We start from the raw sequence: 25164 nt of genomic DNA, 5'->3' as shown, positions 1-25164 counted from the left end.
TTTCATTTCTATAATGCATCACTTTTTAAAACAAAATGGTGTTAATGTTTCAAGAGTCAGTTGAACAACTGCTATCATATATTACTGGAACATAATCCATGGTTCCCAGAGGAGGGGACACTCGATCTAGACATATGGAAAAGGGTTAAGAATAATGTTTTGCGAGCATATTGGCAAGGAGTCCGTATTCCCCCTCAATGGTGGGTTACATGGTCATTCATATGGGCTGTCATAGAACAAATTGAAGGGCATAATGTTGATTTGGAAGTGAAGACTGTTCGGTCTTTACATGAATATAAGCTTGAGGAACAAGATATGCAAGATGCTTTGAAATATAAGAATGTTATGCTCAATCGGACACAATCCCTGGAAAAACAGCTTGGAGACGTATGTATACAGGATGTGTCAAAACCGAAACCACTTAGAGCGGAGGTCATTTCATTCAATGGACAGCCCAAATCTGAGGTTTTCCCTTCTGCTCCACCTGTAACAGCAGTTGCTAACTTTGCTCGTACTAACCATTTCACTCCTCCTCAGGAGATGCCTGCTTGCACTTTTGCTTTCCCAATACAGTTTGATCAACCTGCCCAAGGCCAGAATACTTGGGCTGGTTTAGATTTTGGTATGTTGTCTAGCTTTAAGAAAGCATGCACTCTGTATGGACCTACTTCTCCTTACTGTGTAGAATTCCTCAGAGGATGGGCTGATCATTGGATGCCATATAATTTTTTTTCAAGTAGCCAAGATGGTTCTAAATTCTCAGCAATTACTTCAGTGGCAAATGTGGGTTGATGACAAAGCCCAACAAATGATGATTGACCAGCAATCTCATGGTAACCCTGCCAATTTAACCTATGATATATTCACTGGAACAGGAGCCATGGCCGATATGACTGTGCAATTAGCTAATATTACCCCTCAGATGTTGTTGTATTTCATTAAAGAATTTTCTTGCAAAGCATGGGCAAAGGTTGATAGTATTAACTCTGATGGTTCATTTGTCAAGATTACCCAAGGGCATGAAGAGGAATATTCCCAATTTATAGGAAAATTAAAGGATGCCATCAAAAAATCTATCAAGGATGAAATCTTACAAAATATTATTTTAAAACAACTTGCCTTTGAAAAAATGCTAATGAGGAATGTCGATCCGTGCTTAGACCAATTCGAGAAACTGGTTCTCTAATGGAGTATTTGAAAGCTTGTAGAGATATCAGATCTATGTCCCATATAGCAAAATTAGTGGCACTAGAAATTTTAATGTGCAAAAGGCTGCCAATGCTAAATGTTTTAACTTCAGGAAGGCCGGCCATATGAAAAAACAAAGCCGCATGCCAGTGCAAACAGCTAAAAATAATACTGCTAAATCCCTTCAGTCATGTCCGACTCTGTGTGACCCCATAGACGGCAGCCCACCAGGCTCCCCCATCCCTGGAATTCTCCAAGCAAGAACACTGGAGTGGGTTGCCATTTCCTTCTCCAATGCATGACAGTGAAAAATGAAAGTGAAGTTGCTCAGTCGTGCCCGACTCTTTGCAACCCCATGGTCTGCAGCCTACCAGGCTCCTCTGTCCATGGGATTTTCCAGGCAAGAGTACTGGAGTGGGTTGCCATTGCCTTCTCCAAAAAATAATACTACTTCTAATAAAAAAAGGCCCCCAGGAGTTTGCCCAAAATGTAAAAAGGGATTCCATTGGTTGAATGAATGTCGTTCCAAATTCGATAAGGATGGAAATGCATTAACTACAGAGGCACAGCAGAAACAACAGGGAAACTAGTAAAGGGGCTATCCTCTAGCCCCACTACAAAAAGAGGACCCCACATCATGACACTACAAGCAGCTACATCTAAGAGTGCTTACGTTGATATACCTAGTCCTTATGACATGGAGTTAATAGAATTATACAATCCTCATAAAATCCCCACTGGATATTACAGTCCGATCCCATCCAGAACAGTGGGACTGATTTTGGGACGTAGCAGTTATACCATGAGAGGTTTAGTAGTGTTGACTGAAGTTGTGGATGAAGATTATGAAGGAGAGATACATGTCATGGTGAATGTCGTAAAGTTAGGAAATGTATACTTACAAAAAGGGGAGCACTTTGCACAATTATTACTTTTGCCATATGTCAGACCATTGAAGGCATCTAATAAAATTAGGCAGGGGGGTTTTGGTAGCACCATTCTTGCCGCCACACTATCTACCTTATTGAAGGAACATCAAAAACCTATGCTTACTCTAAAGATACGGGGAAAAAATTTCACAGGTATGTTGGATACAGGAGCCAACATTTCCATTATTAGAACTGAAGAATGGCCTCTTGAATGGGGTAAGACTGTGGCTCCGTCCAGATTGTTAGGGGTAGGCAAGGCTAATGCTACACAAACTTTCGTCAATGTATCCTATTTACAAGCTTATGGTCCTGATCAAATTGTAGCTTACACCAAACCATATATTACCAGTATCCCTATTAATTTGTGGGGAAGGGATTTTCTCGAACAAATTAAAGCCACGATTTCTCTAAATGAGACTTTTTGATGGGGGCCATTGAGTTAACACTGCTGCCTCTTGACTGGGAATCTGATACCCCAGTAGGGACACCTCAGTGGCCCTGACTAAAGGAAAGTTGGCAGCTCTCACACAATTAGTAAATGAGCAACTACTGAAAAATCATATACAGCCTTCATTTTCCCTATGGAACTCTCCCGTTTCTGTAATAAAAAAGAAATCAGGAAAATGGCAAATGTTGAAGGATTTAAGAAATGTTAATAATACTATGATTCCTATGGGGCCCTTACAACCTGGATTGCCCTCCCTTCCATGGTGCCAAAAGGATGGTCTGTAATTATTACTGATACACAAGACTGCTTTTTTACTATACCTTTGCATCCTAAAGATAAAAAACGTTTTGCTTTTTCAGTTACTTCTATAAATCCCATGGCTCCTGTTAAAATATTTCAGTGGAAGGTTTTGCCTCAGGGAATGATGAACTCTCCTATCATTTGCCAATATCTCATATCTGTTTTATTACAACCCATTAGAGATAAATATCCTACTGCTTTCATAATTCATTATGTGGATGATATACTCCTCTCCATGGAATCTGAACTCTGTTTACAACAGTTATATGACTAAGTCACTACCATTCTTCAAAATCATGGCCTGCTTGTTGTGCCAGATAAGATTCAATTGAAAGCACCCTTTAATTACTTAGGACATGTTATGGAAGAGTCTAAGATAAAACCTCAAAAAACTCAAATCTCTATGCATTCTCTACGCACATTAAATAATTTTCAAAAATTGATAGGAGATATTAATTGGCTTCGGCCATCTATTGGCATTCCCACCTATGCATTACAAAATTTATTTAAAATTTTAGAGGGGCCTCTTGACCCTAATGGTCCTAGACAGCTAACAAAAGAAACAGAAGAAGAATTAAAATTTGTTGAAAAACACATTCAACAATCTTTCTCAACTCGGCTGGATCATAACCAGTCTATTTATATATATTCCCCACCAAATATTCACCTACTGCAGTCATAGCTCAAAACAGCCCGATAGAGTAGATATATCTACATACTAAACAGTCAAAGAAAATCGTATCATAATTGAGAAAATAGGGCAACTAATTGTAACAGGAAGGAGTCATGTACAAACCTTAACTGGATTTGATCCATATGCAATACATGTCCCCTTGACAAAAAAGGAATTACAAATTACCTTACAGTATACCATGACCATGCAAATAGCATTAAATGATTTTCAGAACGTTATCTCATTCCATTTGCCAAAAGGAAAATTATGGGACTTCCTACAGTGTACTAAATTTTTAGTAACTAATATCATTGCCTCCCAGCCTATTTCAAATGCACCTACCTATTTCATTGATGGCAACAAGAAAGGCATAGCTGGGATCATGGGCCCTGATATCAAAGAGAAATTACCCACTACCTATTCTTCAGTACAAAGAGTTGAATTGTATGCTTTATATGCTCTTTTGTCTCTTCAACCATTATCTTTTAATGTATATACTGATTCCAAATACCTTGCTTCCCTTTTCCCTAATTTTGTTACCACCTTTTTATACAACCTAGATGAAGAATTATATAGTCTCTTTTCAAGGACTCAAGCCTTAATTCGATCACGTACGGAACCTTTCTTCATTGCACATATACGTGCTCATTCAGGTTTGCCTGGCCCCCTGGCAGTAAGAAATGATGCTGGTGATAGGTTCATAGCTCCTGTCTTTACGTCTGCTATTGGTGAACATGCTAATCTTCATACCAATGCTAAAAGATTGCACTCTAAATGCCATATTCCCCTCACTGAAGCGAGACATATCATTAAATCCTGTGACGTCTGCGCTCCTCTGCACTTATGTACCACAGTTTCGGGAGTTAATCCTCACGGGCAACAGCCTAACTCCCTTTGGCAATCTGACTTCACTCATTGCTCCTTAGGAAAGTTTTCTTTGCTTTTTGTTTCAGTTGATACATTTTCAGGTTTTATATGGGCAGTGCCTATCTCTTAAGAATCCAGCAAATACGCCATTTTCACACTTTTACTCACCTTCCCTGTTATGGGGATACCTTCGGTCTTAAAAACAGATAATTGGCCTGCATTTACCTCTCACTTGTTTCATTCATTTCTTATGGAATGGAATATAACACACATCATGGGGTTACCCTATAATCCCCAGGGTCAAGCAATTATTGAAAGAGCCCATCATACTCTTAAAATTATTATTAAAACAGAAATGGGGAATATGGAAGAGAAGATACACTTCTTATCCTATGAATCCTCAAGTGTTATTATCTTTAACTCTTTATTCCTTAAATTTTTTAAATTTAATAAAAGTTCTGATACTTGTGCAGACAGACATTTTGCAGAGGAAAACAGTAAGCAACTGTTAGAAGTCAACACACCAATATGGTATAAACAGTTTAATCAATGGTCGCCAGGAATCTTACGACTCCTAGGCAAAGGTTACGGTCTTGTCATTGCAGATGGAGAAGAAATCTTGGTTCCACTTTGCCATGTCTATTACTGAGAAGAACCATGAGACTGGACTCCCCCAACAGGTGACGCAGCTGACACGAAGGGTCTCATCAATGACCATAGAGGAGCCGAAGAGAAAACGTCAACGTCTGAACCCCTACCCGACATGGGCTCGGGTGAAAAATATGACTCATCAGGCTGAACAAACACTGAAAGTTACTGGAACTCCCATGACTCCAGATAAGCTGTTTGTGGCAATGCTAGCTGTTCTCTTGTTCCTCTGGGGTAAGTGCGGAATATGTTTACTGGGCATACATACCTAATCCACCCTTGTTATCCATAATGGATTGGGTCGACAAGGCCCCTGTGGTATTCACCAGTGACAGCCTGCACTTCCCAGCTCCATGGTCAACACGAAGACCAGTTCATGAAGAAGATGAAGGAAGAAAAATAAATATTTCTATTGGATTCAAAACCTTACCCAAATGTTTCGGATCTCACCCTTTATGCATGACCATATTTGCACAATGGTAGGCTTACTCAGCACACAATGGTTCTGCCTATCGTATAGGAATGTTTGCAACCGCATCCTTCCTGCTAAATGGCTCTGAGAGGCATTATCCTGGACAAATAGTTAACTATACTAATTCACTCTTCCGGCCTGAAGAACCAATATGTGATGTTGTATCATGAAGAAGGAACTAATCAATTCAATCTCTATATTGGTCAGATTGTTGGGGACAGTTTGGGAAAACCTCTATCATTCAGCAAAATCAATTTATATTTAAATTCATTGACTGGGGACCCCACGGATTGTTTGTGAACTGCTCTGAGGAACAAGAAAAGAACCATAACTGTTCCTGGTATAATAAGTCCAACGTGTGGGGATTTCATAAGACCAATACTAGATTTTGGACTGATAAGGACGTACTGTTAAATTGGTATAATGGGGGATTGTCTCCACCTTGACCCAGAATCATAGTCCCTATTGTGGGACCTGAGCAATGGCATGTGTGGAAGATTCCTGCTGCATTGGAGCGCTTTGCCAGTGTGTATGGGACTGCAAAAGCCTTAAAACCTCAAAACTATACCTTTTTATACAATAGTACAGGTTATATCCAATCTTGTGTGCACCTCCCATACATGTTTATTGTAGGTAACTTTGATATAGATCTTTCTGCTAAGATTGTTAATTGTATAGCATGTGCCTTGTATACATGTTTAAACCATACTATTTCATATCATAATGTCAACATTGCAATAGTCGAGCAGAGATCTGAATTGTGGCTTCCTGTTAACCTAACAGAACCATGGACCGACTCTGTATTTCTCTCAGTGTTACTCAAAAATGGCTTAAAGACGTCAAAGTGCATAATGCTAATGCTAAGCTAAGTCACTTCAGTCGTGTCCAACTCTGTGAGACCCCATAGACAGCAGCCCGCCAGGCTCCACCGTCCCTGGGATTCTCCAGGCAAGAAGATCCTTAGTCTAATATCTATTACAGTAGGAACCCTATCTGGTATGGCACTACACAATTCTATACAGAATCATGATTTTATAACTGCTTGGCACAAAGATTCCCATGATCTCTGGACTCGACAAGCTCAAATAGATCAACAATTGCAAACACAAATTAGTGAATTACAAACAGCGGTAATTAATGTAGGAGATCAAGTACAGCAACTTACTTTCCAAACACATATACGTTGTCACTGGAATTTTACTTCTTTCTGTATGACTAACATGCCCTATAATGGCACTGAATATCCTTGGGATAAAGTTAAATCACATTTGCAGGATCTCACGGATAACTCAAGTTTGGACATCAACCTTCTAAAATGACAAATTGCTAATTTTCAAGTTAAAATATCTAAGGAATTATATAGCACCCAATTTTATGATACTTTAACCAAAACATTATCTTCTCTGGATCCCAGGACTTGGTTTTCAGGAGGCAACCTTTTTATGTATATATTAATTGCTCTGCTTTTTCTGTCCTTGTTTGTAGGATACAGACGTCTCTACTCAAGACTCCGTGCCTCCCACAAAGGAGTCCAGTTAGCAGCTGCCGTGCTTAAACTAAAAACAAAAAGAGGATATGTTGGGAGGCACAGTGCAAAATAGCCTTGAAGGAGAATGTCCTCAGGGAAATGGCAAAGGGCCAGAAGTACCCAGGCATTGTGTACTGATAGCTGAAAAACATTTCCTGCCTTTGGCTATGCTCAGAGCCAAAATTTAGTGATTAAACATTAAAGACGTTGCTTGAGAAAATGGGTCATGGATAAACACATGGGTCGTTAAGAACGCACTGGTCCTTGAAGTATCTTTTACTGATTATATCTTAGCCTTGTACGTGCCCTGCTGGCCATATGTTCTAAGCTCTTTGTTCCTTGCTCCTATAAAAAGGCTTGACTACAGAAATAAAGTTGTCAGTCTTTGCAGAGACTGTCCGAGCGTTGTTCTTTCAGGTTCGCTGTTTCCAAGTCCCGGGAAAGAAAATTCCCACAGGGTGCATATATATTTATAATTGTTATACCTTCTTCGATTTATCCTTTGATCATTATGTAGTGTCCTTCTTTGTCTCTTTTTACAGCCTTTGTTTTAAAGTCTATTTTATCTGATATGAGTATTGCTACTCCTGCTTTCTTTTGATCTCTATTTGCATGGAATATCTTTTTCCAGTCCTTCACTTTCAGTCTGTATGTGTCGCCTGTTTTGAGGTGGGTCTCCTGTAGACAACATATATAGGGGTCTTGTTTTTGTATCCATTCAGCCAGTCTTTGTCTTTTGGTTGGGGCATTCAACCCATTTACGTTTAAGGTAATTACTGATAAGTATGATCCCATTGCCATTTACTTTATTGTTTTGGGTTCGAGTTTATATACCGTTTTTGTGTCTCCTGTCTAGAGAATATCCTTTAGTATTTGTTGGAGAGATGGTTTGGTGGTGCTGAATTCTCTCAGCTTTTGTTGTCTGAGAAGCTTTTGATTTCTCCTTCATATTTGAATGAGATCCTTGCTGGGTACAGTAATCTGGGCTGTAGGTTATTTTCTTTCATCACTTTAAGTATGTCTTGCTATTCCCTCCTGGCCTGAAGAGTTTCTATTGAAAGATCAGCTGTTATCCTTATGGGAATCCCCTTGTGTGTTATTTGTTGTTTTTCCCTTGCTGCTTTTAATATTTGTTCTTTGTATTTGATCTTTGTTAAATTGATTAATATGTGTCTTGGGGTGTTTTGCCTTGGGTTTATCCTGTTTGGGACTCTCTGGGTTTCTTGGACTTGGGTGATTATTTCCTTTGCCATTTTAGGGAAGTTTTCAACTATTATCTCCTCAAGTAAATACTCATGGTCTCATGGTCTTTCTTTTTGTCTTCTTCTTCTGGGACTCCTATGATTAGAATGTTGTGGTGTTTAATATTGTCCTGGAGGTCTCTGAGATTGTCCTCATTTCTTTTAATTCGTTTTTATTTTTTCCTCTCTGATTCATTTATTTCTACCATTCTATCTTCTATTTCACTAATCCTATCTTTTGCCTCCATTATTCTACTATTTGTTGCCTCCAGAGTGTTTTTGATCTCATTTATTGCATTATTCATTATATATTGACTCTTTTTTTATTTCTTCTAGGTCCTTGTTAAACCTTTCTTGCATTTTCTCAATTCTTGCCTCCAGGCTATTTATTAATGATTCCATTTTGATTTCAAGATTTTGGATCAATTTCACTATCATTATTCGGAATTCTTTATCAGGTAGATTCCCTATCTCTTCCTCTTTTGTTTGGTTTGGTGGGCATTTATCCTGTTCCTTTACCTGCTGGGTATTCCTCTGTCTCTTCATCTTGTTTATATTGCTGAGTTTGGGGTGGCCTTTCTGTATTCTGGCAGTTTGTGGAGTTCTCTTTATTATGGAGTTTCCTCACTGTGGGTGGGGTTGTATCAGTAGCTTGTCAAGGTTTCTTGGTTAGGGAAGCTTGTGTCAGTGTTCTGGTGGGTGGAGCTATATTTCTTCTCTCTGGAGTGCAATTAAGTGTCTAGTAACAAGTTATGAGATGTCAATGGATTTGGAGTAACTTTGGGCTGCCTGTATATTGAATCTCAGGGCTGTGTTCCTGTGTTACTGGAGAATATGCGTGGTATGTCTTGCTCTGGAACTTGTTGGCCCTTGGGTGGTGCTTGGTTTCAGTGTAGGTATGGAGGCATTTGATGAACTCCTATCGCTTAATGTTCCCTGGAGTCAGGTGTTCTATGATGTTCTCAGGATTTGGACTTGAGCCTCCTTAAGGACTTAAGCCTTTTCAGTCTTATTTTTACAGTAGTCTCAAGACTTCTTCTATACAGCACCGTTGATAAAACATCTAGGTTAAAGATGAAAAGTTTCTCCACAGTGAGGGACACCCAGAGAGGTTCACAGGTTTACACAGAGAAGAGAAGAGGGAGGAGGGAGTTAGAGGTGACCCTAATGAGATGAGGTGGAATCAAAAGAGGAGAGAGCAAACTAGCAAGTAATCACTTCATTATGTGTGCTCCACAGTTTGGACCACTCAGAGATGTTCATGGAGTTATACCGAGAAGAGAAGAGGGAGGAAGGAGACAGAGGTGGCCAGGAGGATAAAAGCGGGGAATGAAAAGGAGAGAGACAGATCCAGCCAGTAATCAGTTCCCTAAGTGTCCTCCACCATCTGGAATACACAGAGATTCAGAAAGTTGGGTAGAGAAGAGAAGGAGGAGAGAGGAGACAGAGGCGACCTAGTGGAGAGAAAGGAGAGTCCAAAGGGGGAGAGAGCAGTCAAACCAGTAATCTCGCTCCCAAGTAAAAATAGGTACTGAAGATTGGGTTCTTAAAGGTACAAAATTGATAACAAATACCAAAAAGCAAAGATTAAAATTCTAGAGTAGAGGTTGTATTTTCAAAAATACCATATTAAAGAAAAGAAGAAGAAAAAAAAAGTCACAAAAGTTATTAAAAATATATATATATATGAAGTTTGCTTTAAAAAATAGTCTTTTTTGAAAAGTAATAGTAAGTTATAAAAATGAAAATTAAAGGAGTAATAGAGGACTTAAAAAAAGTTAAAAAGGAAAGAAAAAGAAAAAAAGAAGAAGAAGAAAAAAGAAAAGAATGATCATAAAAATAGTAAAAATATATCTAGGACTTTCTCTGGTGTTGTTGTGGGCAGTGTGGGGTCAGTTCATTTTCGGATAGTTTCTTGGTCTGGCTTATATTTCTCAGATCTATAGGCCCCTTCCTATGTAGTTGGTACTAACTACAGGGTTTTAGTCTATTGCACCTGTCACTTCCAAGGCAGTTCCCTCGGGTTTAGCTTCTGTTTGCTGGTCTCTTCAGTGTCTGATTTCTGTCCTGACACAAGGAGGGTGGTGGTGGACACTTTTTTAGGCTCACTTGTTCAGTTGTGCTGTGGGGAGGGAGGGATGCTGCAAACAAATAACACTGGTGTGTGCTTGTAGTGTCTCAGCCACACTGGGCTTGCACCCACTCATGGCGCGTGCACCCTCCCTGCCCACACAGCTCAGGCTCTAGGTTGCTCTTCCTGGAACCGTCCAAGGCCGCCCCTGGGCTGCATGCACCTCCCAGGTCTAAGCCACTCAGGTTCAGGCACTCAGGTAATCCTCAGAGGCTCAGACTCCATTGGGCCTGCGTTTTGTGCCCTTCCCAGCTCCGAGCAGCTCAGGTAATGAGGTGTTTGGCGAGCACGGTCACTGCGACTTATCGCCTCTCCCGTCGCTGCCACTCGGTTTTCTGGGTGTACAACCGGTGCACCTTCTCGGTGGATGACTGTCCAGAACCCCAAGAAGTCTTAGTAAGCAAAGAAGCCTGCTTGAAGTTTGGTAGATAATGTCTCTCTGGGGCTGTGATTGCCCCCTTCCGGTTCTGGCTGCCTGTCGCCTGTCACCGGAGGGGGAAGGTCTGCAGCCGGCTAGTTCTGTTCTGCCCTTTGTTCTGTGCGCGGCCCTGGTGGTGTCTTAGGGCTTTTTGCGGTAGCTATCCCACAGTCTGGTTTGCTAGCCCAAATTAGTTCACTCTGATTACCCTCGGGGGCATTCAGGCCCGATTCTTACTCTAAGCAATGCAGCCCGCACCTCCCTGCCCAGCCCCCGCTTGCTAGTGGCGGGCGCAGGCGTCTGTGTTGCTTCTCCACTGGGGGAGTTACCATTGGGCTCGTAATCTGTGGGTTTTAATTATTTATTTATTTTTCCTCCGTATTATGTTGCCCTCTGTGCTTCCAAGGCTCGGCACAGACTCGGCAGTGAGAGTGTTTCCTGGTGTTTGAAAACTTCTCTCTTTTTAAGACTCCCTTCCCGGGACAGAGCTCCATCCCCACCTCTTTTGTCTCTTTTTTTGCCTTTTATATTTTTCCTACCTCCTTTTGAAGACAATGGGCTGCTTTTCTGGGTGCCTGATGTCCTCTGTCGGCTTTCAGAAGATGTTTTGTGGATTTTACTCAGTGTTTAAATGTTCTTTTGATGAATTTGTGGGGGAGAAAGTGATCTCCCCATCCTATTCTTCCGCCATCTTAGGACCGCCTGTAAAACTATTTTTTTATATCTCAATTACAGTTCCCATGGTGTGTATTTCAACAAATGTTTGGACTATAAATTAATTTTCAAATTAATAAGATGGTATGTGTTCATGTGTAAAGATTATGTAGATTAGATTAGTTCTTCCCTGCTGGCAGGTAATACCAGATATATACCAGATAAATATATATGTATATATACATACATATATACACATGCACATTATATATTCCTGTAAAAATGCCTGTGTATATGTATGTGTGTTTACATATACATGTAGATGTATATACATATGTATTCTTTTCCTTTACTCTCTATTTTATTCATCTATTTATTGTCAATATAAATATAGGTTCTCTTACTTAAGTTTATAATTTCTTGATATCTAAATTGTTCTCATTTGCAGAAGCCTTGTGTTATATGGTCCTTTTAGTTCCCATAGGCGTATTAGAATAATTTGTCTAAGACAATAATAACTGTGAATCAATTATTTCCCTAAGAATCCCTGATTTCTTATATTGGAGAAAACATATACCAAGAAAAGGTATGCTTATTCTACTGGGTGTCCATTGCACCTAAGCCTTTTCAACGTACAGAGCTAGGAAATATATGAAATATATGTAGACACACACATGTGTATCCATATATGTTTTAATTGCAGTCTATATATTGCTCAAACTCCTTTCATTCATCTGGAGAAGGCAATGGCAAGCCACTCCAGTACTCTTGCCTGGAAAATCCCATGGGCAGAAGAGCCTGGTAGGCTGCAGTCCATGAGGTTGCTAAGACTCCGAAACGACGGAGCGACTTCATTTTCACTTTTCACTTTCAGGCATTGGAGAAGGAAATGGCAACCCACTCCAGTGTTCTTGCCTGGAGAATCCCAGGGATGGCGGAGCCCGGTGGGCTGCCATCTATGGGGCCGCATAGAGTCAGCACAACTGAAGTGACTTAGCAGCAGCAGGAGCATTCATTCATACTGGTATCTCCATCACCATAGAGTTCTCTCAGGGCATTCACCCTTTATTTGCAATTCCTTTCTCTGACAATAGCAAGCTGAGTTTTATTGTCTACAATGTATTTACTGATTTTTGCAGCCCAAGTTAAAGCAGTGTAAGAATTGGTATCCTAAAACTGTGAAAAACACTTCCAAAATAGAGTGCATAACTTGCAGTTATTTTTCTTTCAGTGTATTTTACAGCATATTCAATATTATTATTTATTCAATATTTTTGCACATCTTTTCCTTTCTTACATAAAAGGTAGCTTATTAGGGATATTCTTTTGCACACAATGCTTTTTCAATGAAATTACCTAAAAAAGAGAAAGTTAAATGCAAGAGTCTGTCAGTTTTAAAGTAACATGTCATTTGAAAATCCTAATGCATTACATAAAAGACATTAAACATTAAAGTTAGGATTTGTTATGGTTCTAGTTTTTATTCTTACCAATTGGTGTTGGTATCAGCAGAAGGCCAACACCGAAATCAGATTGATTATATTCTTTGCAGCCAAAGATGGAGAAGCTCTAAACAGTCAGCAAAAACAAGACCAGGGACTGACTGTGGCTCAGATCAGGAACACCTTATTGCCAAATTCAGACTTACATTGAAGAAAGTGGGGAAAACCACTAGACTATTCAGGTATGACCTAAATCAAATCCCTTATGATTATACAGTGGAAATGAGAAATAGATTTAAGGGACTAGATCTGATAGATAGAGTACCTGATGAACTATGGATGGAGGTTCATGACATTGTACAGGAGACAGGGATCAAGACCATCCCCAAGAAAAAGAAATGCAAAAAGGCAAAATGGCTGTCTGAGGAGGTCTTACCAACAGCTGAGGAAAGAAGAGAAGCAAAAAGCAAAGGAGAAAAGGAAAGATATAAGCATCTGAATGCAGAGTTCCAAAGAAGAGCAAGGAGAGATAAGAAAGCCTTCTTCAGTGATCAATGCAAAGAAATAGAGGGAAACAACAGAATGGGAAAGACTAGAGATTTCTTCAAGAAAATTAGAGATACCAAGGGAACATTTCATGCAAAGATGGGATCAATAAAGGATAGAAATGGTATGGACCTAACATAAGCAGAAGATATTAAGATGAGGTGGCAAGAATACATAGAGGAACTGTATAAAAAAGATCTTCACGACCCAGATAATCAAGATGGTGTGATCACTGACCTAGAGCCAGACATCCTGGAATGTGAAATCAAGTGGACCTTAGGAAGGATCACTATGAACAAAGCTAGTAGAGGTGACAGAATTCTAGTTGAGCTATTTCAAGTCCTAAAAGATAATGCTGTGAAAGTGCTGCACTATATGCCAGCATATTTGGAAAACTCAGCAGTGGCCACAGAACTGGAAAAGGTCAGTTTTCATTCCAATCTCAAAGAGAAGCAATGACAAAGAATGCTCAAACTACCACACAGTTGCACTCATCTCACACACTAGTAAAGTAATGCTCAAAATTCTCCAGGCCAGGCTTCAGCAATATGTGAACCATGAACTTCCAGATGTTCAAGCTGGTTTTAAAAAAGGCAGAGGAACCAGAGATCGAATTCCCAACATGTGCTCGATCATCAGAAAAGCAGGAGAATTCCATAAAAACATCTATTTCTGCTTTATTAACTATGCCAAAGCCTTGACTGTGTGGACCACAATAAACTGTGGAAAACTCTGAAAGGGGGGAATACCAGACCACCTGACCTGCCTCGAAATATGTATGCATGTCAGGAAGCAACAGTTAGAACTGGACATGGAACAACAGACTTGTTCCAAATAGGAAAAGAAGTACGTTAAGGCTGTATATTGTCACCCTGCTTATTTAACTTATATGCAGAGTACATCATGAGAAACGCTGGGCTGGAAGAAGCACAAGCTGGAAACAAGATTGCTGGGAGAAATATCAATAACCTCAGATATGCAGATGACACCATCTTTATGGCAGAAAGTGAAGAGGAACTAAAGAGCCTCTTGATGAAAGTGAAAGAGGAGAGTGAAAAAGTTGGCTTAAAGCTCAACATTCAGAAAACTAAGATTATGGCATCTGGTCCCATCACTTCATGGCAAATAGATGGGGAAACAGTGGAAACAGTGGCTGACTTTGTTTTTGGGCTCCAAAAATCACTGCAGATGGTGATTGCGGCCATGAAATTAAAAGACGCTTACTCCTTGGATGAAAAGTGATGACCGAGCTAGACAGCATATTAAAAAGCAGAGACATTACTGTGCCAACAAAGGTCTGTCTAGTCAAAGCTATGGTTTTTCCAGTAGTTATGTATGGATGTGACAGTTGGACTACAAAGAAAGCTGAGCACTGAAGAACTGATGCTTTTGTAGTGTGGTGTTGGAGAAGAATCTTGAGAGTCCCTAGGACTGCAAGGAGATCCCACCAGTCCATCCTAAAGGAGATCAGTCCTGGGTGTTCATTGGAAGGACTGATGTTGAAGTTTAAACTCCAACACTGTGGCCACCTGATGCGAAGAAGTGATTCATTGGAAAAGACCCTGATGCTGGGAAAGATTGAGGGCAGAAGGATAAGGGGATGATAGAGGTTGAGATGGTTGGATGGCATCACCGACTCAATGGACATGGGTTTGGGTAGACTCTGGGGGTTGGTGATAGACAGGGAGGCCTGGCGTGCTGTGGTTCATGGGGTTGGACAGATTCGGACATGACTGAGCAACTGAATGACTGAACTGAAGTGAACTGAAGAGACTGTTTGATTAAATTAACCATGGGAAATCACAAAGTTATACTTTCCCAGAACAGAGAAGGCTATCTTATAGGCAGCATGTGAGGAAAATGCTATATGAAAACATTTACATATTTTACAATAATAATTTACAATAAAATTATCTTAAATATTTAGTAGGGGATAAAAAGCATTTAATGTACTCATTGGATCTGTTGATGGGGAAACACTTGTCTATGGTTCTTATTTTAGACTACACAGTTCATGCTAAATAATTGTGCTGACTCAGCAACTCTAGGGCAAAATAAAACCCTGATAGTAATGCAGAATGGACTATCCACCAACAATTAGCAAAATTTTCATACATTTTACGTAAGGCCGTCCATCTTACAGAATTCTTTTTTTATTTATAACCACCAAGTCTCTCTGCCAAAATTTTCCTATAAATGCTTTATTAAAGAGAAGGAGATAGAAAAAACTTTATATTATTTTCTGCAAATCAAAATAAAAATTACCAGTTTGGTAAAATATCGTTATTTCTAGTGAGTTCACTAAGGTTTCACAAAACTGGGAAAAGTCTAAGAAATAACTACATACACAACATATACATGTACAACATAAAGAACAAATCTCACAACAAATTAAAGTGTTTTCTTTCCAAAAATATGACTGTCTCTAGGGACCTTTGTTACCCTTTCTCAAAGCATGTCTCCACGTTGGTACCACAAGCACAGCAATTACTAAAAATCTACATTATACATGCTATATGATTTGATCTTAAATTGGATCTACCTTATCACTGAAGTAACATGAATATATTTATTTTTCCACCTGAAATGAAAAGGTGTCAGATCAATTCTTACTCTCTGATTTCTGCCTTTGACTCTGACATTATTACAAATTGCCCTAAGGCATATCTTTTCTTTTAATACACTGTCTCAAATGCAAATATTCAATGGTAGTTATTGTTCAACATTATATAACCAAGAAGAAATGCCACCTAGTTATTAAACTGTCAGAACATTAAAAGTGAATAAATCATAACAAGCTTCATAGTCTATAAAGCCATAGCAACAGTCAGTTTCTTCAGAAGAGAACTTGGAAAGTGCATAGAGGGAACTAAAGGACCAAAACTGAGAGGAACAATTTATTATCTTCAAACATTTTTGACTCTGTCATGAAAATTAATAAGGATGTAGAATTTCCCTTGTACTAACCATCCTTTTATTTTCTAATATGTGACTTAGTTAAGGGAATATTTCTAACTATTAAAATATAGTTCCTTGCTGAGTAGCTCTAACAAAACACCACCATCTGATATTTAATTGTAAAATGAAGTCACCCCAGATATCTATTTATGAATACTTTGGATTTAGCTTTACATAAGTTTCTGTTACATGAGAAACATATTTTTTTTCACAGGAAAGAAATATTATAATTTTCTTTCTTATTCTCTCAGTGGCCATATCAACATAATTGAGCCATATCATCTTTAATTACAGATTTTTTTCTACAGTGTGTAAAAACGGATGCTTTCATCAGGTATCCTCTTAGGACAAAGATAGCAAAAGGTTTTGTATAGTAACTCAAATGGAGTTTTGTTGAGTTTAATTAACATAATGCACTATTTACCTTTCATTGCAAACTGAACAAACATAAAAGTAGAGCCTATGAAAGCAAAGTCTTTGACGTGTTTATAAAGTCCTAAATTAATGTTGCAAATTACAGGGTTGTACAAAACAAAAGTAGCATGGTATCAAGTGACCTAAATGACTGTTCTTTCAGAAAGTAAATAGGGAAAGATATAAAACTGGGCATTCCATGGCAAACTATGTTACAATGTCTTTCAGCTGCTCCCTGTATTTTGGACACAGTGTAGCCAGTAGAGATCATCAGCAGGTACTGGAGTAATATATGTGTTTTCACTCCTTCTGACCATCTGAAGTGACCACCAAAGTTGAGATTGAAATTTCAACCCCAACTAATCTATTTAAGCTATTCTAATTAATCTATCATCAATAATCTCAGCTAATTTCTACAATAAATTATAGTCCTTATTGCTGCCTAAGAATATAACTGAATCTCAAACTCTTTTAGCCTACCATAAGCAATGAACTTTAATAGGTAGACATGCATTCCTTGTACTAGTTGGTGAGACATTAACTGCCCATAGTTTTCTTAGTACAGGATGACTTGATGGATGATGGTTGTCATCCTCTTATCTTGCAAATTTATTTTAATAATGGGACAATATTTGGCATGTTTTTGTTACATAATCGACTTCCAGGTACAAAGGCAGAACAGGTCAATCTGCACATGTAACTATTTGTTGCCATCAGATATAATTATATTAAGGTATAATCTAAAAGATAAAATTTCATATTTGATATTTCTCACACAGATGTGTAATTTCCTCCATTCTTTGACTTATGATCAGGAGGGAACTTAGAATATCTCTACTTTATAATGAGGGAGAAAGAGTAAGTCTTTTGTACTTTTCTAATTCTGATTTTCAGATTTAAAGTGATAATGGGTCACTCATAGATAAAAGAGAGAATGCCAGGCAAAACACAAAAGAATGTCAAGAGGGAGATATATCTGACACTTACTTCTAAATAGCATATACTATTGTACATCCTTCCAGGGAATCACTTAGTACATTTGTTAGTGAGGAGGCTGTTACCGTATTCATCTACTCATCATGTAGCAGCTGTTAACGTCATTGTCACAGATGAAATGCACTTGGATTCCACAACAACAAAAAAAAAGGGGAGGGGGAGGGAGAATCAACATAAAAAATGTATTCAATTTTATTTGTATTATTTCATTTTCATGTTCATTTGGTAATAGTTCAGCTTTTTATTTTCTTACATATAATTGAGCTATTTTAACAAATAAAATACCATGTAGGAAAAATGCAACAAATTGGTTTTAATGCAACAATTTCATTTTTTAAAGATTGTTTCCATTACTTAGTGCAAACAATAAGGATGAGGTGGTGCTCCAGAAAATGTTGGAGAAGGGGAATTTTTGAATTTTGGGGTGGAAGATTTCAGCATCCTATTGTGAGAAACTTGGTATAGAAAGATACCTTTAAGTGCTGTAAATTATGTGAGGAGATATCAAAGGATGAAAGGTCAAATAGATTTAGGAAACACTGAGTTTATTAAAAGTAAACAAGTTTCTTTCATTCAGATCTTCTTTGAGCTTTAAATAAACAATTTGAGCCCATGTGAGAAGATAGCAAAATAGAAAATGTGGAGAAACCAATGAGGAATGTTATATAAGGAAAGCTTTGAAAAGATAAGGTCAGGCTTTATAAATTCCAGATCTGTTGTATAGCAGATTACCTTGGATGAAAATTTTAATTTATTTAAACTTATTGCCTAATTAATAAAAAATTTAAAATTATACCTACCTTTGAGGAATGTTGTGAGATATATGTGAGGAAAATGCTAAATGCAATTTCTAGGCAATAACAAACCTAATCTTCCAGGTACATTAATAAACTTCATACTAGCAAAAAAAGACCGATGAGATCATGTTTTATGTCCCATAAAATCTTTAAGAAGATAAAAATAATTTTTTTCTTTTTTCATTGTTCAATTGGTGTATCTTAGTGCCTGAAAGTGATACAATGAATCAGTACTCAAATGATTTTTTTAAAATTAAGTGTATGAGGAGGAGGAGCTAAGATGGCGGAGGAGTAGGATGGGGAGAACACTTTCTCCCCCACAAATTCATCAAAAGAACATTTAAATGCCGAGTAAATTCCACAAAACAACTTCTGAATGCCAGCAGAGGACATCAGGCACCCAGAAAAGCAACCCAAGTCTTCGAAAGGAGGTAGGAAAAAATATAAAAGACAAAAAAAGGGACAAAAGAGGGAGGGATAGTGTTCCATCCCGGGAAGGAAGTCTTAAAAAGAGAAGTTTCCAAACACCAGGAAACCTTCTCATTGCCGAATCTGTGCCGAGCCTTGGAAGCACAGAGGGCAACATAACAGGGAGGAAAAATAAATAAACAATTAAAACCCGCACATTGCGAGCCCTACGGTAACTCCCCCAGCGGCGAAGCAGTGCAGACGCCTGCATCCGCCATTAGCAAGCGGGGGCTGGGCAGGGAGGCGTGGCTCGGGCTGCATCGCAAGAATCTGGCCTGAATACCCCAAGCGCTATCTGAGCAAAATAATTTGGGCTAGCAAACCAGACTGTGGGATATCTACCACGCGAAAAGCCAGCCCTAACCTAAGACATTGCCAGGCCCACGCGTGGAACAAAGGACTGAACAGAGATAGCCGGCAGCAGACCATCCCCCTCCGGTGATAGGCAGCCAGAGCTGGAAGGGGACAATCACAGCCCCAGAGAGACATTATCTATAAAACTGTAAGCAGGCTTCTTTGCTAACTAAAACTTCTTGGGGGTCTGGACGGTCAACATCTGCCTGAGAAGGTGTGCCGGTGCACACCTAGATAACCGAGCGCCAGGGAGGCAATAAGTCGCAGCAATCGCGTGCGCCAAACACCTCATCACCTGAGCTGCTTGGATCTGGGAAGGGCACAAAACGCAGGCCCAACCGAGAGTCTGCACCTCTGAGGACTACCCGAGTGCCTGAACCTGAGTGGCTTGGACCTGGGAAGTGCAGGCAGCCCAGGGCTGGCCACGAATGGTTCCCGGCGGAGCAACCTAGAGCCTGAGCAGTGTGGGCAGAGAGGCTACACGCGCCATGAACGGGGGGCAGACCCAGGGTGGTTGAGGCACTGCGAGCACACGCCAGTGTTATTTGTTTGCAGCATCCCTCCTTACCTCCCCTCAGCGCGACTGAACAAGTGAGCCTAAAAAAAAAAAAAAAAAGTGTCCTCCACTGTCCCCTTTGTGTCAGGGCGGTAACCAGACACTGAAGAGACCATCAAACATAAGAAGCTATAACAGAGGGAACCGCCTTGGAAGCTACAGGCAATAGATTAAAACCCTGAAGTTACTACCAACTACATAGGAAGGGGCCTATAGATCTTGAGAAATATAAGTCGGATCAAGGAACTAGCCAAAAATGAACTGAACCCACAATACTCACAACAAAACTGGAGAAAGTCCTAGATATATTTTTACTATTTGTATGATCATTCTTTCTTTCTTTCTTTCTTTTATTATTATTTTTTTAGTTAAAAAAAATTTTAAGTCCTCTATTATTCCTTTAATTTCCACTTTTATAATCGATTACTTTGCAAAAAAAAAAGAAGAAGACCCTATTTTTTTTTAAGGAAACTTCATATATATATTTTTTATAACTTTTTTGACCTTTTTTTTTTTCCTTCTTTTCTTTAACATTGTATTTTTGAAATTCCAAACTCTACTCTAGATTTTTAATTTTAGCTTTTTGGTATTTGTTATCAATTTTGTACCTAAAGTTATTATTATTTTTTTTTATAATTTCTGTGACCCTTTTTTCTTTTTTCTTTTTCTCTGTTTCTTTCTCTTCTTCTTTTAAATAACATTGTATATCTGAAATTCCAAAATCTACTCTAGATTTTTAATTTATGCTTTTTGGTATTTGTTATCAATTTTGTACCTGTATTTTTTTTTTTTTATAATTTATGTGACTTTGTTTGTTCTTGCTTTTTTTTTTCCCTCTCTCTTGCTTTTTCTTCTTCTTTTTTTAACATTGTATTTTTGAAATTCCAAACTCTACTCTAGATTTTTAACTTTTGCTTTTTGGTACTAGTTATCAATTTTGTACCTATATTTTCTTTATAATTTTCACAACGTTGTTTGTTTTTGTTTGTTCATTTTTTCTCTCTTTCTTTTCCTTCTTCTTTTATTTAACATCGTATTTTTGAAATTCCAAACTCTACTCTAGATTTTTAATTTTTGCTTTTATGTATTTGTTACCAATTTTGTACATTTAAGAACCCAATCTTCAGTACCCATTTTTCACTAGGGAGCGAGATTACTGGCTTAACTGCTCTCTCTCCCTTTGGACTCTCCTTTTTCTCCACCAGGTTGCCTGTGTTTCCTCCCTAACGCCTCTCTACTCTACCCAACTCTGTGAATTTCTGTATGTTCCAGACGGTGGAGAACACTTAGAGAACTGATTACTGGCTGGATCTGTCTCCCTCCTTTTCATTGCCCCCATTTATCCTCCTGGCCACCTCTGTCACCTTCCTCCTTCTTCTCTTCTCTGTATAACTCTCTGAACAACTCTGAGCGGTCCAGTTGTGGAGTGCACATAAGGAAGAGATTACTGAATAGCGCACTCTCTCCTCTACTGATTCCACCTCATCTCATTCGGGTCACCTCTAACTCCCTCCTCCCTCTTCTCTTCTCCATATAACGCTGTAAACCTCTCTGGGTGACCCTCACGGTAGAGAAACTTCTCATCTTTAATGTAGATGTTTTATCAGTGGTGCTGTATAGAAGGAGAAGCTTTGAAACTACTGTAAAAAAAAGACTGATAACTGGAAGCAGGAGGCTTAAGTCCAAACCCTGACTCCAGGGAGCTCCTGACTCCAAGGAACATTAATTGACAGGAGCTCATCAAATGCCTCCATACCTGCACTGAAACCAAGCACCACACAAGGGCCAACAAGTTTCAGGGCAAGACATACCAAGCAAATTCTCCAGCAACAAGGAACACAGCCCTGAGCTCCAAGATACAAGCAGCCAAAAGTCACCCCAAAACCATAGACATCCCATAACTCATTACTGGACATTTAATTGCACTCCAGAGAGAAGAAATACAGCTCCACCCACCAGAACACTGACACAAGCTTCCCTAACCAAGAAACCTTGACAAGCCACCTGTACAAACCCACACACAGCGAGGAAACGCCACAATAAAGAGAACTCCACAAACTGCCAGAATACAGAAAGGACACCCCAAACTCAGCAATTTAAACAAGATGAAGAGACAGAGGAATACCCAGCAGATAAAGGAACAGGATAAATGCCCACCAAACCAAACAAAAGTGGAAGAGATAGGGAATCTACCTGATAATGAATTCTGAATAATGATAGTGAAATTGATCCAAAATCTTGAAATCAAAATGGAATTACGGATAAATAGCCTGGAGACAAAGATTGAGAAGATGCAAGAAAGGTTTAACAAGGACCTAGAAGAAATAAAAGAGAGTCAATATATAATGAATAATGCAATAAATGAAATTAAAAACACTCTGGAGGCAACAAATAGTAGAATAACAGAGGCAGAAGATAGGATTAGTGAAATAGAAGATAGAATGGTAGAAATAAATGAATCAGAGAGGATAAAAGAAAAACGAATTAAAAGAAATGAGGACAATCTCAGAGACTTCCAGGACAATATTAAATGCTACAACATTCGAATCATAGGGGTCCCAGAAGAAGAAGACAAAAGAAAGACCATGAGAAAATACTTGAAGAGATAATAGTTGAAAACTTCCCTAAAATGGCGAAGGAAATAATCACCCAAGTCCAAGAAACCCAGAGAGTCCCAAACAGGATAAACCCAAGGCAAAACACCCCAAGACACGTATTAATCAAACTAACAAAGATCAAATACAAAGAACAAATATTAAAAGCAGCAAGGGAAAAACAACAAATAACACACAAGGGAATTCCCATAAGGATAACAGCTGATCTTTCAATAGAAACTCTTCAAGCCAGGAGGGAATGGCAAGACATACTTAAAGTGATGAAAGAAAATAACCTACAGCCCAGATTACTGTCATTCAAATATGAAGGAGAAATCAAAAGCTTCTCAGACAAGCAAAAGCTGAGAGAATTCAGCACCACCAAACCAGCTCTCCAACAAATACTAAAGGATATTCTCTAGACAGGAGACACAAAAACGGTGTATAAACTCGAACCCAAAACAATAAAGTAAATGGCAATGGGATCATACTTATCAGTAATTACCTTAAACGTAAATGGGTTGAATGCCCCAACCAAAAGACAAAGACTGGCTGAATGGATACAAAGACAAGACCCCTAAATATGTTGTCTACAAGAAACCCACCTCAAAACAGGGGACACATACAGACTGAAAGTGAAGGGCTGGAAAAAGATTTTCCATGCAAATAGGGACCAAAAGAAAGCAGGAGTAGCAATACTTATATCAGATAAAATAGACTTTAAAACAAAGGCTGTGAAAAGAGACAAAGATGGTCACTACATAATGATCAAAGGATCAATCCAAGAAGAAGATATAACAATTATAAATATATATGCACCCAACACGGGAGCGCCACAATATGTAAGACCAATGCTAACAAGTATGAAAGGAGAAATGAACAATAACACAATAATAGTGGGAGACTTTAATACCCAACTCACACCTATGGATAGATCAACTAAACAGAAAATTAACAAAGAAACACAAACTTTAAACGAAACAATAGACCAGTTAGACCTAATTGATATCTATAGGACATTTCATCAAAAAACAATGAATTTCACCTTTTTCTCAAGCGCACATGGAACCTTCTCCAGGATAGATCACATCCTGGGCCATAAATCTAGCCTTGGTAAATTCAAAAAATAGAAATCATTCCAAGCATCTTTTCTGACCACAACGCAGTAAGATTAGATCTCAACTACAGGAGAAAAAATATTTAAAATTCCAACATATGGAGGCTGAACAACACACTGCTGAATAACCAACAAATCACAGAAGATATAAAAAAAGAAATCAAAATTTGCATAGAAATGAATGAAAATGAAAACACAACAACCCAAAACCTGTGGGACACTGTAAAAGCATTCCTAAGGGGAAAGTTCATAGCAATACAGGCATACCTCAAGAAACAAGAAAAAAAGTCAAATAAATAACCTAACCCTACACCTAAAGCAACTAGAAAAGGAAGAAATGAAGAAGCCCAGTGTTAGTAGAAGGAAAGAAATCTTAAAAATTAGGGCAGAAATAAATGCAAAAGAAACAAAGGAGACCATAGCAAAAATCAACAAAGCCAAAAGCTGGTTCTTCGAAAGGATAAATAAAATTGACAAACCATTAGCCAGACTCATCAAGAAACAAAGGGAGAAAAATCAAATCAATAAAATTAGAAATGAAAATGGAGAGATCACATAATACAACAGAAATACAAAGGATCATAAGAGACTACTATCAACAATTATATGCCAATAAAATGGACAACGTGGAAGAAATGGACAAATTCTTAGAAAAGTACAACTTTCCAAAACTGGACCAGGAAGAAATAAAAAATCTTAACAGACCCATCACAAGCACGGAAATTGAAACTGTAGTCAAAAATCTTCCAGCAAACAAAAGCCCAGGTCCAGATGGCTTCACAGCTGAATTCTACCAAAAATTTAGAGAAGAGCTAACACCTATCCTGCTCAAACTCTTCCGGAAAATTGCAGAGGAAGGCAAACTTCCAAACTCATTCTATGAGGCCACCATCACCCTAATACCAAAACCTGACAAAGATGCCACAAAAAAAGAAAACTACAGGCCAATATCACTGATGAATATAGATGCAAAAATCCTTAACAAAATTCTAGCAATCAGAATCCAACAACACATTAAAAAGATCATACACCATGACCAAGTGGGCTTTATCCCAGGGATGCAAGGATTCTTCAATATCTGCAAATCAATCAATGTAATATACCACATTAACAAATTGAAAAATAACAACCATACGATTATCTCAAAAGATGCAGAGAAAGCCTTTGACAAAATTCAACATCCATTTATGATAAAAACTCTCAAGAAAGCAGGAATAGAAGGAACATAACTCAACATAATAAAAGCTATATATGACAAACCCACAGCAAACATTATCTTCAATGGTGAAAAATTGAAAGCATTTCCTCTAAAGTCAGGAACAAGACAAGGGTGCCCACTTTCACCATTACTATTCAACATAGTTTTGGAAGTTTTGGCCACAGCAATCAGAGCAGAAAAAGAAATAAAAGGAATCCAAATTGGAA

General features: G+C 38.5%; 1 protein-coding gene across 1 annotated transcript; it reads left to right on the top strand.

Annotated features, from left to right (window-relative positions):
• The first annotated feature begins 1280 nt into the window (after nt 1-1280).
• On the top strand, nt 1281-7443 carry LOC147355112 (interferon-activable protein 208-like). The gene is made up of 2 exons (XM_086345916.1): nt 1281-5287; nt 7011-7443. Exons 1-2 carry the CDS (start codon nt 5011-5013, stop codon nt 7124-7126), a joined length of 393 nt encoding a protein of 130 aa, XP_086202042.1. The 5' UTR covers nt 1281-5010; the 3' UTR covers nt 7127-7443.
• Nucleotides 7444-25164: the final 17721 nt, after the last annotated feature.

Source organism: Bos grunniens, chromosome 17, assembly GCF_055505025.1.
Source record: "Bos grunniens cultivar Pamir isolate PY7600 chromosome 17, Bosgru_T2T1.0, whole genome shotgun sequence".
Lineage (NCBI taxonomy): Eukaryota > Metazoa > Chordata > Mammalia > Artiodactyla > Bovidae > Bos > Bos grunniens.
The sequence above is the reverse complement of the archived record's forward strand: the minus strand, read 5'-3'. Positions and strand labels throughout refer to the sequence as shown.

Bases quoted from the DNA above. Each gene is read 5' to 3' on its own strand.
- LOC147355112 (XM_086345916.1), top strand. From the start codon at position 5,011: ATGGAGAAGAAATCTTGGTTCCACTTTGCCATGTCTATTACTGAGAAG. The intron at 5,288-7,010 runs GTAAGTGCGGAA...CCTTGTTTGTAG, and splicing joins TGTTCTCTTGTTCCTCTGGG to GATACAGACGTCTCTACTCA.